This window comes from Carassius carassius, chromosome 49, assembly GCF_963082965.1.
Source record: "Carassius carassius chromosome 49, fCarCar2.1, whole genome shotgun sequence".
In the NCBI taxonomy this organism is placed as follows: domain Eukaryota; kingdom Metazoa; phylum Chordata; class Actinopteri; order Cypriniformes; family Cyprinidae; genus Carassius; species Carassius carassius.
This window is the reverse complement of record NC_081803.1, coordinates 15,644,418-15,659,756: the sequence shown is the minus strand read 5'-3', so window position 1 is coordinate 15,659,756 and position 15,339 is coordinate 15,644,418. Positions and strand designations below refer to the sequence as shown.

The following is a 15,339-nucleotide window of genomic DNA, read 5'->3' as shown; positions in this document are numbered from 1 at the left end:
TTCTGTGCTGCTATATGACACATTACCCGCCCCCCCATACCATGGATGATCCACAGCCATATAAGCATGTGCTTCAGTGAACTAAACTCAATGCAGAGGAAAACACAGAAGCTTTATTTGAAGTGGCATTTAGATTAAACACTGTTTAATGCAAGACATGAATTTAACCCGCAGTTACAAATGCTGAAATAATGGTTTGATAAATGACACATAAAATGTTGAATACTCATTTGAAATTGTATATCTATCTATCTATCTATCTATCTATCTATCTATCTATCTATCTATCTATCTATCTATCTATCTATATATATATATATATATATATATATATATATATATATAAGCAGTGTTGGGAAGGTTACTTTGGAAATGTAATAGGTTACAGATTACAAGTTACCCTGTTTAAAATGTAATAGTAGTGTAACTTTTTCAATTACTTTATTAAAGTAATGTAACTAATTACTTTTGAGTACTTTTTGATTACTTTTCTAAATTTGTGAAAATTAAAGAATAATAAATAAAAGCATATACATCAACTTAAATACAGTTATCTAATAAGCATGTAACGTATTCTGTGTAATAAACTCCTGAAACATTGGTGTTTTTTTTGAAACTGCTGTCTCTGTATATGATGATAGTTTTCTCAAAATAAGGAAAATGCACATGAAGTGACACAGAGCAGTTCTAGAAATTATGTTTATGTGCTCGTGTACTCCTATATTGAGGCGGCAGAGGTTGAAAACACTGCGAGCTTCAGTAGGCCTATGTGTAGTAAATGAAACCATGTCTTTGCCATTAATTTACAGGAGGGGCGGACTGGGAAAAAAAATTCAGACTGGAAAATTCAAACTCATACAAACAAATTCATGGACAAAACTATTTTTTATATGGACCTGGCATAAAAAAGGTTTAAATCTTTAATTTGGGGACATGCAAAATAATTAAAAGTTCTCTCCTGAACTGCACCTTCACTTCCATTTTTCTCTTCAGTCTCTTTATTTTGCCCTGTTAACCATCTCTCTCATGACTTTAATACTCAAGATTGAACAAAACTATACTTTACAATACAATACTCTACAATACTACAATATCTTTATAGAAAAATCCTAATACTGTACACGAGTCATGTTTTTCTCTTACAAAAAAAATTACCATGCTTTTATTAGTTTATATAAAAGTAAAATAACCTTGTTTTTTTTTTTTTTTTTTTTTTTTTTGCAAATGGATTTGTATTTATTTTTAAATAAATACATTTGTAAAATAATTTTACATTTTTGGTTATCACAGTTAAACAATAGTAACCATTTTCTCTGGATTTATAGTTAAATATTGAAATGTTAATTTTCGTAAGGGTTGTGTTGTTGTTTGTCGTAGCTCCCCCTAAACCTATTAAAAAAATCTGAATTTTTTTTCAGCTAAATTACTACTGTAACATTACAACAGATAATAATGATGTCTTTTATATAGTATTTTGAGTGATGACTGATGAGCAACGTGCTGCTGCTTGATTAAATAAATAAAAAACAAAGGCAAAAAAGCATCTTTACAGATGAAACTGACCTAAAACCCTGAACAGCAGTTCTGCTTCTCTGCTCCAGCAGTCCACTGTATTCCCTCTCTCTCTCTCTCTCTCTCTCTCTCTCTCGCATTGATTACTCTGAGTCTGATCCAAACCGTTTGGCGGAGGCGCGGAGAGCGCGCGAGTCACAACTTACACTTCATGACTTGTTAGAGATTTAAAGGAGCATTTCACCCGTGGGAACATTGATCTTCATTGAAAGTGGGTCACATATGTAGTCGAAATCTATTAAAACTTTCGAATTTGGTGCCTTTTTGACCGAGTTATTACAGAAAGTAACTTTAGGGCTCATTTGTATGGAAAACCACAACTCCCACAATGCAACACATTTGCACAACTCCACAAGCCACTCCCATTAATCCAGAACACCGCTGTTAGGCTGTTAGGCGATATTGTCTACAAGACATTGAGGACACAGTTAGCGATGTATGGTATTTACGTGCCACAGTAGTAAACAATGCCACAGTAAGCTTTTTGTGCATTAAAAAGGGTACTGCACAAACAGTTTACAGTTGACGTTACGTAACTTATTAACCGGGAATCATTTCGTGATAATAATGCTTGAAGAAATTGTGTACATTTCACGAAATGAATAATAAATAAAATTGAAACACTTATTTTACAGTTAGACGTCCATTTGTCCCTGTAGGCTTCGGCTGGCGTTTCCAGTTTACCTTCGGAATTCTGAAATATGTCTTCAGGACGCCTCTGTCCATATGCGGGGCGAAACTAGGATGGTTCACAACGCAAACATCCGTGTCCTTGTCTGCCTCAGACATTTCTTCGAGGAGAAATTGGCATCTTTCAAATTCTTGCAGCAGACGGACTCGAGCTCTGTGTCCGTAGGCGCACAACGAGAGCACAGGCACCACCAGTCCGCACCAGCTCGAGCACGCCCGGGCTCCTCGGACGCGACAGACAGGTCTCCGGCCTCGGCTGCAGCCGCCGCCTCCTGTTCCTCCATCAGCCTCAGCTGCTCTGCGCTATATTGTGGCTCGTATAGATAGCCACGAACATCTGTTTCGAGCAACATACTTTGAAAATCCTCTTCTTCCATATCATGAGTTGTTCCTCCAGCCATTCTCGTAAATCTGACTCCATAAGCGCTTGTTAGCTTAGCTACATAGCTTCCAAACAAGATGGCGGATTTTCTTTTTGTTTCTGTAAGTTTAGTCCCACCCACTGATCTGTAATAGGCCTGTAGGGTGAGTGGGTCCCATCCCCTGGAATAATAATAAGCTAGTGTCTGTAGTCTCTACACTTTTCAATGAATTTTGACTTCCTGCTTATTATGACGCAAAATGACGATTTTTACGTCATAATAAGCAGGAAGTAAAACACTTAAATCCTTATTTCTCCCATCTCAGGGAAAAACAAAGGAAAAATCCATGATCATTATAATATATGACTGGGTTTCTAACAATACAAAGCTAAATGCAAATGGGTGAAGTGATCCTTTAATTATCAAATGGCGGATTCGCAAATGATCGCTTTAGTACATTCGGCAGGCAATTATACAATAATGATATTAAATAGTGGGGCAAAATCGGCTGCCAGGCCACCGGGAATTGTCCCGGTTCTCCCGGTGTCCAGTCCGCGCCTGATTTCCACAGACACTATATTGCATTTTTGGGGCTTTATATTCACAGACACTAGTCGATGTCATGTTTTGATTCAAGTGTACTGACCTACTTTTGATTTAGTCATCCAAAATGTGGCATATTCCGTCCGCGTCCGCGTCCGCGTCCGGCATTTCGTTTTTATGACTGGATTCTACGAACCAAACTGTGTTTCCGCATCCCGGAAATTATTAGGGCGGTATGTCTTAGAATAGTCAGTGCAATTTGGGAAAGAAATCAGTTCAATCTGTATGTGGATGTGGGTAAATATTCAAATGTAATCCCCTTTGTAATCGTAAAAAATTTCATAAGTAACTGTAATTTAATTACTCATTTTTTCTTAACTAATTACAGTTACAATAATTTTGTAATTAAATTACGTAACGCCGTTACATGTAACTAGTTACTCCCCAACACTGTATATAAGATACTTTACATGTGAAATGAAAACTGCCGGTAGATATCAGCAAGTCACTGTTAATAAGTGAGTCGTTGAGATTGAACCGAATCATTTAAACTGTTGATTCATTCAGGGAACAAAACATTGTCATGTTGCTCAGAGCAGCAAAACTGTGCAATGGTGGGTGTGTTTGGATTTATTTTTGTTGTTGAAATAGAGCAAAAACAGGCGATATGGTGTCTAAAACGCAAGTTTGTAAATTAACTTTGTTTTTATTGAACTGTTTGAAAAAAAATCTATAAGTAAAATCATACTGATTTATGGAGAAAAAAAGCACTCTTCCTGTGATATTGATATTATTTGTGATCATTCTAGAATCTAAATGTATTATAATAGACTGAATCACACAGTAAAAAAACACAGTCTTAATGCACGTGTGCACTAGTTTAAACTACTAAACTTCAAGGCACTCTGTAGGAGTGTTTTGTTTGGTTTTTGGCAAAATACTGATAATGTCAAATCGCATATCATTAAAACAACAATTACAATACTAGCGCAGACAATATATATCGCACACCCTGCACCACTGTCTTTTTTGCTAATTTGTGCAAAACCTTTTGATAAACTATCAATGTTTAATTTTATAAACTGCTAGTTTGATCTTCCTAGGCAAACACAGCTTACACTGCATAATAGAGCTTAAATATGACCAGGGGTTCACTTCACTACTCTCTAATATGAATATTATTTTTTATGAGTCTCGCTGGGTGTGGATATATTTAAATGCTCTGTGGAGAGATGCTTGTGAGCTTATCTCCCAGGGTCTTTCAGTGACATAGATTGTTTTCGGAGTGTTAAAACTTGAGACAGCTGTTGTGCCACGCCTCACTTAGTTTCTGCTGCCAATGCTTGAAAGCATTAGTGGCCATCGTGGGTCCATGCCAAGTATACTGTAGGGCTTCCCCCCTTTATTAGGGTTTTTCACTTGGATGGCCCATTACTTTTGGAACACAGTTGATTGAGGACAGCTGTATTGCCAGCTTGATGGGGAATGTCCATTCCTTTGTTAAGCTGGATGGGTTTAGGTGTGGGCTGCCTCCCCATGTCTCTGGCTGTTTTCAAGTTGGCGGTCCCTCTTGTTACAACTTTCTAATATTGATCCAGGATTAGGAGAGACAACATTGAGATTGTGATCATTTGTACAGTACATGCCGGTGAGGGTAGCAAAAGACAAATGCAGCACAAACCTGCCAATAAACCTAGTTTATTGCGTGACAACAATAGTGTATAAGTATAAGATAGTGTATAAGGTAACAAAACAACAAGAGGAAAATTATAAAATTTTACACAAATTAAATAATAATAAAGAAAACAGGTATAAATTGGGGAGAAGGACACAAGTGGCACCAAAGAAAAGAAAAGAACTAAACAAAGCCAGTCTAACTCAAATTCAACCTCTAACCTTACTAATAAAAGAAAAATAAGAAAAACGAGTCTTTAGTGTGTTTCACACAATAACTTGCCTTTTCTACCTAACAAAACAAAAACATACAAAAGTGGCGCTCACTCCTAACTAATGTGTCTATACATTAAAGTCACTAGGTGTGGCAAAATGTACGTCACGTGACATACTACCTGTCCCGTTTTCCCCTGGGGCAAAAGTTTGTCAACACAATGCCGAAAATAACTAAATAATAAAGACAAACATATATAGCAAAAAGAAACTAAATTTCAGCTCAAAACTATACAAATTAATAGTAGTAGTAGTAGTAGTAGCCCTTTATTGTCACTAGTCACAAGTACCAGCGAAATAGCCATCAACCTGTCCATACATACACAACATACATACGATATGACAAAGGGGTAGACAGGACAGGAAGACAGGGAATTGAGGAAGAAATACAGAATAACATTAGGGAAGTGAGGAGAAAAAAACCAACACAGACTATGCTCCTTTTGGGAGCACAGTATGGGAACAGGAAAAACACCTCAGCAAAAAGCACATAATTGATACACCATAAACACACAACTTTGCAACTGGGGACGGAAATTGGGGGTTCGAGGTAATCCAGCGCAGGCAAACAGCCATCCGGTCCTGCAGCCATTAACCCTCTATGGTACGCAATCTGAAATCAGTGAGGAAATAATTGTTTGTTATGTTTTTCCTGCTCAAAACACTATAACAATATCAATATACCTTATCATAATTTTTTTCATTTATGTATTAATTAAAAGTTTGTTGCCTCAAGGCAACATTGTACCACTATGGATAAATTTAAACTTTCAAATTTCAAAATATTATATTTTTTATGTAGTATTCACCTTTCTATTTAATATTTCTAGGCTAACAGTAAGTCAAAAGGAGAAAATCTTTGGGAAATACATTAGTTTGTTTGTTTCCATATGGATTGTGTAGGTTTAATAAATTTATTGTTTTAAATTTAAACTTAAACAGTTTTCATGAAGAAAAAATTTATATATTTATTGAAAATATCAATTTCTTTAATTAAACACTTGAAAAAACATATTTATTTATTTATTTATTATCCAGCTGTTGCCCTCTGGCAACATTGTACCATCGTGGAACGCAAGTACTACAAACCATCAAATCATCAAGTTATCATATTAAAACAATACAATCTGTGTTGTTTCAAGGTAAAACATTAACAATCACCATAACCACATCCTAACTCTGCTGTCTCTCCGGTAGAGGAGGCAGGCCTTAACAACAGCAAGATCAAACATGTGGAAGACCTCCCCGGCCGACCTAATGACCTGTGTGGGGTCGGTGGGGCCTAACCCCCCCAGGGGCCTGACAGGAGCCCTCCGATTATCCGAGACCCCCAGAAGTAATGCCACCTTCATCCTCAGTTTGGTGCCACTTGCCTCATCCCACTAACCCACTATTTGTCCAATTGCCTACTATAGTGGCCAAATCTCCTGTCGAACCCCGCTGACCAATCACAAGCCACGCCCCCGTCCCACGGACCCACTATTTATCCGATTGCCCACTATAGTGGCCAAATGTCCCCTCGACCCCCATTGACCACTTACAAGCCACGCCCCATCCCACGAACCAACTATTTGTCCGATTACCTACTATAGTGGCCAAATGTCCCGTTGACCCCCCTGACCGGTCCCTAGTCATGCCCTTGTCCCATGAACCCACTATAGTGGCCGAATGACCAGTCGGCCCCCACTTTATCATGTATTTATCCATATTGCATCTGTTTTTTTTATTTGTTGAACCTCAATTCAATTATTACTCTTAAATTGGTTTGGACGTTTTTTGTATTGTCTAGTTCAGGGAACAGACACAGTCTCTATAGTGTAATATCTAGGTGAAAGAGTCTCTATGTGCTGAGAATTAACTGACCTCTGTGACGTGAGGCAGCTAGCAGAAAGTCGGTTTAGCCAGTCTGTCTGCTTCCTGAAGGGGAACGTCTCGGGTTACACATGTAACCATGGTTCCCTGCATCCCCTTGCCATATTTTCTGCCAGCCTGTTTCAAGTCTCCTTCAGACAACAGTCCTCGGTCCCAGAGGAGAACTGGCCCCCTGACTAAACATGGTATCCTTCAAGGTTTTTTTCTCCATTCTGTCACCGATGGAGTTTTGGTTCCTTGCTGCTGTTGCCTCTGGCTTGCTTAGCTGGGGACACTTCATTTCCAGCAATATCGCTGACTTGATTTCACAGATACTATTAACTGATCTGAGCTGAATTATGACATCACTGAATTCAATGATGAACTGCCTTTAACCGAAAAATAAGTGTTTGCATTATTGACACACTGTTTTCTAATTAATGCTGTACAGTTGCTTTGACACAATCTGTATTATTAAAAGCGCTATATAAATAAAAGTGACTTGACTTAACAGTTGGTGACACATTCAGCAGGTGCTTTTTTATACTACCCATCCATGATGTCATGGGCTACGTGGACCAATAGGATTGGAGATTTTTCAACACAGACAACGGTTCTGCTGGCGGCATTCCCCAATGTCCACGGGGTACTCTGCATCACCAGAGATGTTTCGTTTTTGAGAGGGTCTGTGTTGCCACCTTTTGGAACAACTTATCAGTGCAAAACCAAGACAATGTGATGTCAGATTCTTGAAAGAATAGTTTTTTTAAGCCGGTTTTTGAGAAGTAATCGATCAAGCCAGTTCACAAATCAAATTGAATAAAATAATAATTTGGGGTTAATAAAGCAAGACGCACAGCGGAAGTAGCACATCCAGCTTGAAAAGTCTAATTCAATGAGTCTAATTCAACCAACTGTCTAAGGACCCTATCGGGTGAGTTGCAGACATTATGCACATGCATATCTATCACCAGGGGTTTGAATGAGACATGCACAATAAGTTTCTTTTAAGTAAGTTTAATAAGTTTTATTAAATAGACCGATGTTTTTATTAACACATGGAAAAACCTGAATTTTTGTGCATACAGATTATAGCTTAAGTAGGGCTGGGCAAAAAAAAAAGTATTTTAGATTAATCGTATTTCTCAAAAGCCATGAATCGATATTTTCCGGTATTTATTTCAGCAAACATTTAAAAGAAGATCAGATTAATATTAATCTTTTAACTAGTCTTCTCCACTAGATGTCACCCTCTTATTTACCTTGTGCAATGTTACATTAGAAAGCCTGTCACTCATTCAGGTCTTATCATGGCGGAGATACTGTTGACAAGAACTAAGAACAAAGTGTGATTTGCAATGCTCAGGTGAAATTCTATAGTACTACCACAAATCTGTGGAAGTTTTTGACATCACGCGCAAGGGCGCCATAATTTTCACAATGAATGGTCGATGGTGCAACCACTGTTTTGTTAACACAAGCGCGGATGATGCTCGCCATCAACCTCTGTCGTCTGACTATGATGATATGAATAGAATACACAGATTTCATCCCTAGCTGCTGTGAGAGTCACTTCATTAGCAGTTTATTGTTTGATTTGGCAAAACTACCGTCATATCAAATACTGTACAGCAGCTGCAAGTTCCTCACGGCAACCCATCAAAAAAACGTGAAGAAACTGTCTAAAATATATTACTATTTAGCAGTCTTAAGACTCAATGTAACAACAATGCTGCTACTACTACCAATAAATATTAATAAATCTTTATTTCTTTGTACGTATAAATTCACCATTTGTAAACTGTTTACTGTTAATTTTTTTGAAATTTCGATAGCATTTGTATTAAAATTATATTCACTGAATGTAATTATAAAAATTTAAATAAAACAATTGATAAATGAATCGAATTGAGAGCTTGTGAATCGAAATCGTATTGAATCGGGACATCTGAATCGATACCCAGCCCTAAATTTAAGTTGTTAAGCAAAATCAGTTAGTTTATTCTTTCTACAGGCCTATACTTTAGACATGTAAAACATATACATGTTTGTGCATAGGCTACTCAATATTGCTCAGTCGTGACTTGTATCTGACATTAAAGGATTTCCTCATGGATATGACTTTTACATTAGGGAAAGCATTGTCAATAGTGATAAAAGCCTCACAGAAATGCAAATATTGCATAATATTCAGATTACATTGTGTTTCAAAAGTTACATTCTTCAAACATATTGTATAGCAATGTTATAGTTATGCTTGTGTGAAAAAATTTATGTACCGTACATATATATATATATGTTTTTAGTCACCGTTTACACTATAGATAATGAAATATGATTCATTCTCGCCAAATTGTTTGTTATTAAAATTTTGATCAGGTTACTTGTCCGGTCGGGCAAGTACAATTCTCTTTCACTTGTCCCTTCACAAAATCCACTTGTCCTGGACAAGCGTTAATGTCGAGCCCTGGCTAATATATAAAAACCATTTTCAGGTCAAATACTTAATCACAAAACACTAGAAGTGCATAAGGTAGTAACAATGAAGAAAAATCAACATTACAAAAATATAGTAAAGAACGTGAAATTCCCAACAATAACTTTGCTAGGTCAAAGATTTCCATGGATAGCAAATTAATCCGTGGTAGTCAGAGTTTACACTGAATAGTGACATTTTTCCCGTGTCTTTCTTTCCTTTTATCTTGTCGTTGATTTCTTTTGTGCGCGATTCTGACCCCCCTCCCCCTCTCCGCCGGAAAAGCTTGAAGAATCACTAACGTATATAAGCGGCAGGTTTATTAGGAAAAATAAAATGTAAAAAAAAAAGAAATTTAGGTGAATCAATGAATTGTGAATGACTTATTACCATTGTGCAAATAATATGTAATCATGTAATCCATAAAAAAGTAACTGTAGTCTGATTACGAGTATTTTAAAAAGTAGTTTACTCTAATTACAAGTACTTGAGTTTTGGAATCTGATTACGTAATCCAGATTACATGTAATCCGTTACTACCCAGCTTTGTATATATACGTATTTGTCCTCTCCCGTTTAGCTTTCTTAAGGGAGAAAGGGAAACAAAAATTTGAAAAGCTTTAAGAACTATTTTAATTTTCTTTATCTTTTAGAAGGAGAATTTTAAGTGCTTTTTACTTAAATATTTAAATGGCTTTGTGGGCTACATACAAGTCAGACCCGATATATTCCCTGTGTTTTTGAGGGCATAATTTCACAAGTCCCTCTTTATACAGCTTAAGAGTAACTAAATAGTTCTATAGCATTACTCCTGCATTTTTTTCTTCAAATCTGTAGGGAAAAGGGGTGATTATGAATTAAAGTCCCATGTGTAAGTGAATGATCTAATATATATTTATCTGATGGCTGGTAAAATAGTAAGATGGGAGCACCTTTGGAGAAGGTCGAGTATAAACCATGTTTCCTCTGCTCTGTTTCTCTGTAATGCTTTTACTGCCTCTTATCAAATAGGTTTAATATGATTATTTCAAAGAAAATTAATCCATTTGCATTAATGTCTTGAATGGATTGAATCACAGGTGACACAAAAAACCAGACAGCAGTTATCATGAGCTCCATGCTGTCAGAATCCTCGTCAAATGTGACCTTTGTTCGTCCTGCAACCTTTTTCCTCAATGGCTTTTCTAATATTCCACATGCAAAATACTTCTATGTGTTTTTGTCTTTAGTGTATGTTGTGACTGTTTTAGGGAATTCATTTATCATGTGTATCATATATTTGGCCCGCAGGCTTCACACAGCCAAATACATTGCCGTTTTCCATCTTGCCTTTTCTGATCTGTGTGGAAGCTCAGCTTTGGTTCCAAAAATCATTGACACATTTTTGTTTGGGCACCATGATGTTTCATATGAAGTGTGCTTTGTGAGTATGTTTTTTGTATATCATTTCATGAATCTGCAGTCTTTGACACTACTTGTTTTGGCTTATGATAGACTGGTTGCTATTTGTTTTCCCCTACAGTATCATGCCATTGTAACCAAACGAGCCATGTTTCTAATCATAGGGGTGATGTGGATTTTGTCTATGGCATATTTTTCTGTACATGTAGGTCTGCTGAATAGACTTTCTATTTGTAGTTCTAATGTGGTTAATAGTTATTTTTGTGATTATGGCCCTGTTTGTAGACTAGCTTGTAATGATAATTCCCTAAATTTACTGATGGGAAAAATTTGCTTTGGTTTCCTGATTTGCTTGCCTCCAATACTGATCATCATTTCATATTTCTGCATTGCTCTGGCTTTTCTTAAGATTGCTCGTGGTGTTGATCGGATAAAAGCTTTAAAAACCTGCACCTCACATCTCATATTAGTGGCAGTTTTTTATCTCCCAATTTTAAGTAATAACATTGCCGCTGCCACAACACCTATCCATCCAAATGCCCGGATAATTAACAATTCTCTGACCCAGATAATTCCACCTATGCTAAATCCCATCATATACACTCTTAAGACAGAGGAGGTCATGCAATCCATAAAAGAACTGTACAAACGCAGTAAGGTGAATACAATAAGTGAATAAATTATGAAATTCAGTGTGAGAAATTGAAAGTGATCAAAACTGATGTATGAACATTATCTGTTTGAATGAGACTTTGTCCATCTTGTATAAAACAGTCATGCTAGTATAAAAATCATTTGTTACAGTTTTTTTCCTTGTATGTTAAAAGCTTTTCAAAAGAATTCTTTGTAATATGTTTGCAGTTTTTTACTTATAATTTTTTTATTCCAACCATTCTGTAATATGACATATCAGCAGGTTTGTCTTTCTTTTGCAGGGTGATTCCAGACCATGTAATGTAGGCATGTACTTCAGTGAACTTAATCCTTATATGACATTAAAAAACATAAACGTTGAACTCTGAAAGAAGAATCCTGTTATCTTTGGTTCATAATTTTTTTGACAAAAAAACACAACTTGACAAAACATTGTTTTACAATAGTAATATTGATTTTGTAACTTTTGACAGCTGTCTGTAGACAGAAAAGGGTGGAACCTTATTTTGTAATGCAATTTGTAAGCCAATTTCTGTTTCATAGACACTGGGATTAAAATGTCTCCTACTAACAATACCATGGTAATTAAATTTTTGTATAACATGTAAGAATAACATGTAAGATATATTGTATAACATGTAAGAAATTTCATAGTAAAGAAATTAAATGTAAGAAGGATTAGAGTTTTTACACAATACAGAGAAGATGCAGTAATTATGCTTTTACAGTGGAACGCTAAAAATAGCTACAGTGGCTTTTTTGTGGTGACTACGGATACCATGATAACCAGCTTTGTTTAATAAGAATATAACATAGTGACAGAAACGTTGACAAAATTAAGTGGGACAGGTGATGACGTGAGCAATCGCTTAACATTCTCGAAGGCATTGTCACATTTAGAAGTCCACACAAATTTAGACTTTGCTTGTAACAAATCAGTAAGCGGGGCAACAACGGAAGAAAAGTTGGGACAAAAGGGTCAAGGGCACTTGACAGTAAACTTTGAGCAAATCAAATTTGCTGACAAAGTTGGCTGACCCAACCTGATCTAAACAGTCATCAACCCTAGGCAATATATTAATAATATTTATTAGTCTATAATCTGTGCAAAAACACCATCTGGTTTCCAGTGTTGTGCCTGAACGCGTTCATTGAACGATAGTTCATGAACTCGTTCATATTTTGGGCGAACGTGAACTGAACGTGCTGTATTAATGCCTGATGAACGTTCCTGTGAACTCGTTCATTCTGGTGTCTGTGAACGGCATGCTCTCTCAGGTAAACTTCGTTCAATAGGGTGCCAGATTTCTATAGAGCCTTTCCAGGCGAAAACCCGGCTAAAACACACCGTAAACGGATCTTAATATGTAGCGGAAAAACACCCAATCTGGCAACACCAGCCACCAGTGTCGCGCCGCCGTCCGCCGCCTGCGTGACGCGTCATCAAAAAAAAACAGCAAACGACAGCAGCATATAGCAAGAAGGCGTATGATCATTTAAAAGAATTTTATGATGTTTATGACAAGGTCGGTGAGAATGGGAGACAAAGCATTAAAGCAACAATGGGGAAATGCTGTCCCCTCAATGCTAATGTAAACCCTGGTTGGATAAGGATTCAAAATTGGATATGAAGATGAAATCTGACGCATAGCTTCATTGTTAAAACTGATAAAATAATTGCTGTCTGTGATTCTATATGGGCTGTGGCAATAATTTTGAAAAATAATAGCTCGCAGCAACGTATGGAAAAAAGAACTATGAACTAGTTCATTTTTGGAACTGTGAACTTTAGTTCAAAATTTTGTAGTTTGAACTATGAACTGAACTAGTTCATTTTAAAATTTGTGAATTGAACTTTGAACTAGTTCATGTAGAAAGTGAACTTTCCCAACACTGCTGGTTTCCCCACCAGCAAGCAAGGCGAAGACCAATCTGAGAAGGAGGGCTATGCCATGTTGTTCTCAAGCATGTAATTAACTTCAGACTCTAATTTCTTATGCTTATCCAATGACACACGATAAATACGCTGATGGACAGGTTTGGCATCTCCAATGTCTATATCGTGTTCATTCAATTGTGTACGAGAAGGAGTATCTGAAAAGAGACCTGAAAACTCAATCAACATAGACTTAAAATCAGATTGTTGTTCACAAGATAAATGTTTTAATAACACTAAATTAGCCAAGGTTTCAAGAGTTTTTTAAGATGAGGTTGTAAAATTACATCAAGTTTCACATCCTGTTCCCATTCACCTGTAGGAGTCAAATTGGCTAAGGCAACAGAGGAAGGAATTACCTGCCTCTGTTGCAACATTATGAGCATAAAAATGCTTTAACAAATTTACATGGCAGAACTATGCTTCCTGCACTCAGGGGTAGAAAGTATATAATTTTGATCAGACACTTTTCGTAAGGTCCTGAAAATTTCACACAAAAAGGAGAATTTGCCCTCAGTGCAATTTGCCGTCAACAAAGATTTCAACGTTTGGTGGAAACACTCTAAAGCAATCTGACTTTCAGCATGTTATGCAATGGATATGCCGCAGGATAACGAGTGCTCTGACACACTGTCAGTAGATACACACTTCCAGACTTTGAAGCCGGTAAAGGCCCAACACAATCAATCAATCAACATTTATTTGTATAGCGCTTTACAACAACCGTCAGGTATCCAAAGTGCTTCATATCATAGAATACAATAAACATCATATCATACAATAAATACATATAACAAAAAAGAAAACAGCAAGAGGGAAATTGTGTCACCACTACTATGTATTAAAAGCCATCCTAAACAGGTGGGTTTTAAGTTTAGACCTAAAAAGAGTTTCATCTGCAGTTGTACGGATATCAGGGGGTAACTTGTTCCAAAGTCTTGGGGCAGCAACTGCAAACGCCTGATCACCCCAACGCTTGTACTTTGACCTTGGGACTTCTAAAACCAGTTGATTTGAAGACCGTAACGACCGGCTGTGCTCACGCAGGGTTAAAATCTCACTTATGTACTCCGGTGCTCGGCCATTTAGGGCCTTAAAAACGAACAACAAAATCTTAAAATCTATTCTAAACTGTACTGGAAGCCAGTGTAAGGAATAGAGGACAGGAGTAATGTGTACACGCTTAGGTATATTTGTTAAAAACCGAGCGGCAGCATTTTGCACAAGTTGAAGTCGTGCAATAGAGCCTTGACTTAAACCTACATAGAGAGCATTACAGTAATCCAACCTCGAACTAATAAAAGCATGAATCACCTTTTCTAGATCATGCCTATTAAGAAAAGGCTTAACTTTAGCTAGAAGACGAAGCTGAAAAAAACTCATTTTGACAATATTGCTGATTTGCTTGTCAAATTTCATATCGCAATCAAAAGTAACCCCTAAATTTCTGACAGCAGGCTTAAGGTATGGAACCAAAGCCCCCAAACTCACCGCTGAACCGTTTGGGTTGCCGAAGATGATACACTCCGTTTTTCATTATTTAAACTAAGAAAATTTTGTGACAACCACATCCTAATATCATCGATACAACTAAGTAGGGAGTCTAGTGCGACATTATCATTCAGTTTTAAAGGCAAATAAATCTGCAAGTCATCAGCATAACAGTGAAAGGATAGATTGTGCTTTCCTATAATACTCCCTAACGGCAACATATATAAAGAAAACAAGATTGGGCCAAGAATTGAACCCTGGGGTACCCCACAAGAAAGAGGAGCAGCCGACGAGGAGCATTCTCCAATCATAACAGAGAAGCTCCTATCTGCTAAATAAGAGCTAAACCATTGAAGTGCCAAACCTCGAATGCCCACACAATGCTCAAGACGAGAGAGGAGGACTGCATGGTCCAC

The 15,339-nt window shown here is 37.0% G+C and overlaps 1 protein-coding gene across 2 annotated transcripts; it reads left to right on the top strand.

The window, feature by feature from the left end:
- The first annotated feature begins 10,549 nt into the window (after positions 1-10,549).
- On the top strand, positions 10,550-12,178 carry LOC132132476 (olfactory receptor 1468-like). Of its 2 annotated transcripts, XM_059544866.1 has the most exons (2): positions 10,550-11,513; positions 12,156-12,178. In XM_059544866.1, exons 1-2 carry the CDS (start codon positions 10,550-10,552, stop codon positions 12,176-12,178), a joined length of 987 nt encoding a protein of 328 aa, XP_059400849.1. The 2 variants fall into 2 exon arrangements, with proteins under 2 accessions (XP_059400849.1, XP_059400850.1); XM_059544867.1 differs by lacking the exon at positions 12,156-12,178 and having other exon boundaries at positions 10,550-11,521.
- Positions 12,179-15,339: the final 3,161 nt, after the last annotated feature.

Bases quoted from the DNA above. Each gene is read 5' to 3' on its own strand.
- LOC132132476 (XM_059544866.1), top strand. From the start codon at position 10,550: ATGAGCTCCATGCTGTCAGAATCCTCGTCAAATGTGACCTTTGTTCGT. The intron at 11,514-12,155 runs GTGAATAAATTA...TTCATAGTAAAG, and splicing joins CAGTAAGGTGAATACAATAA to AAATTAAATGTAAGAAGGAT.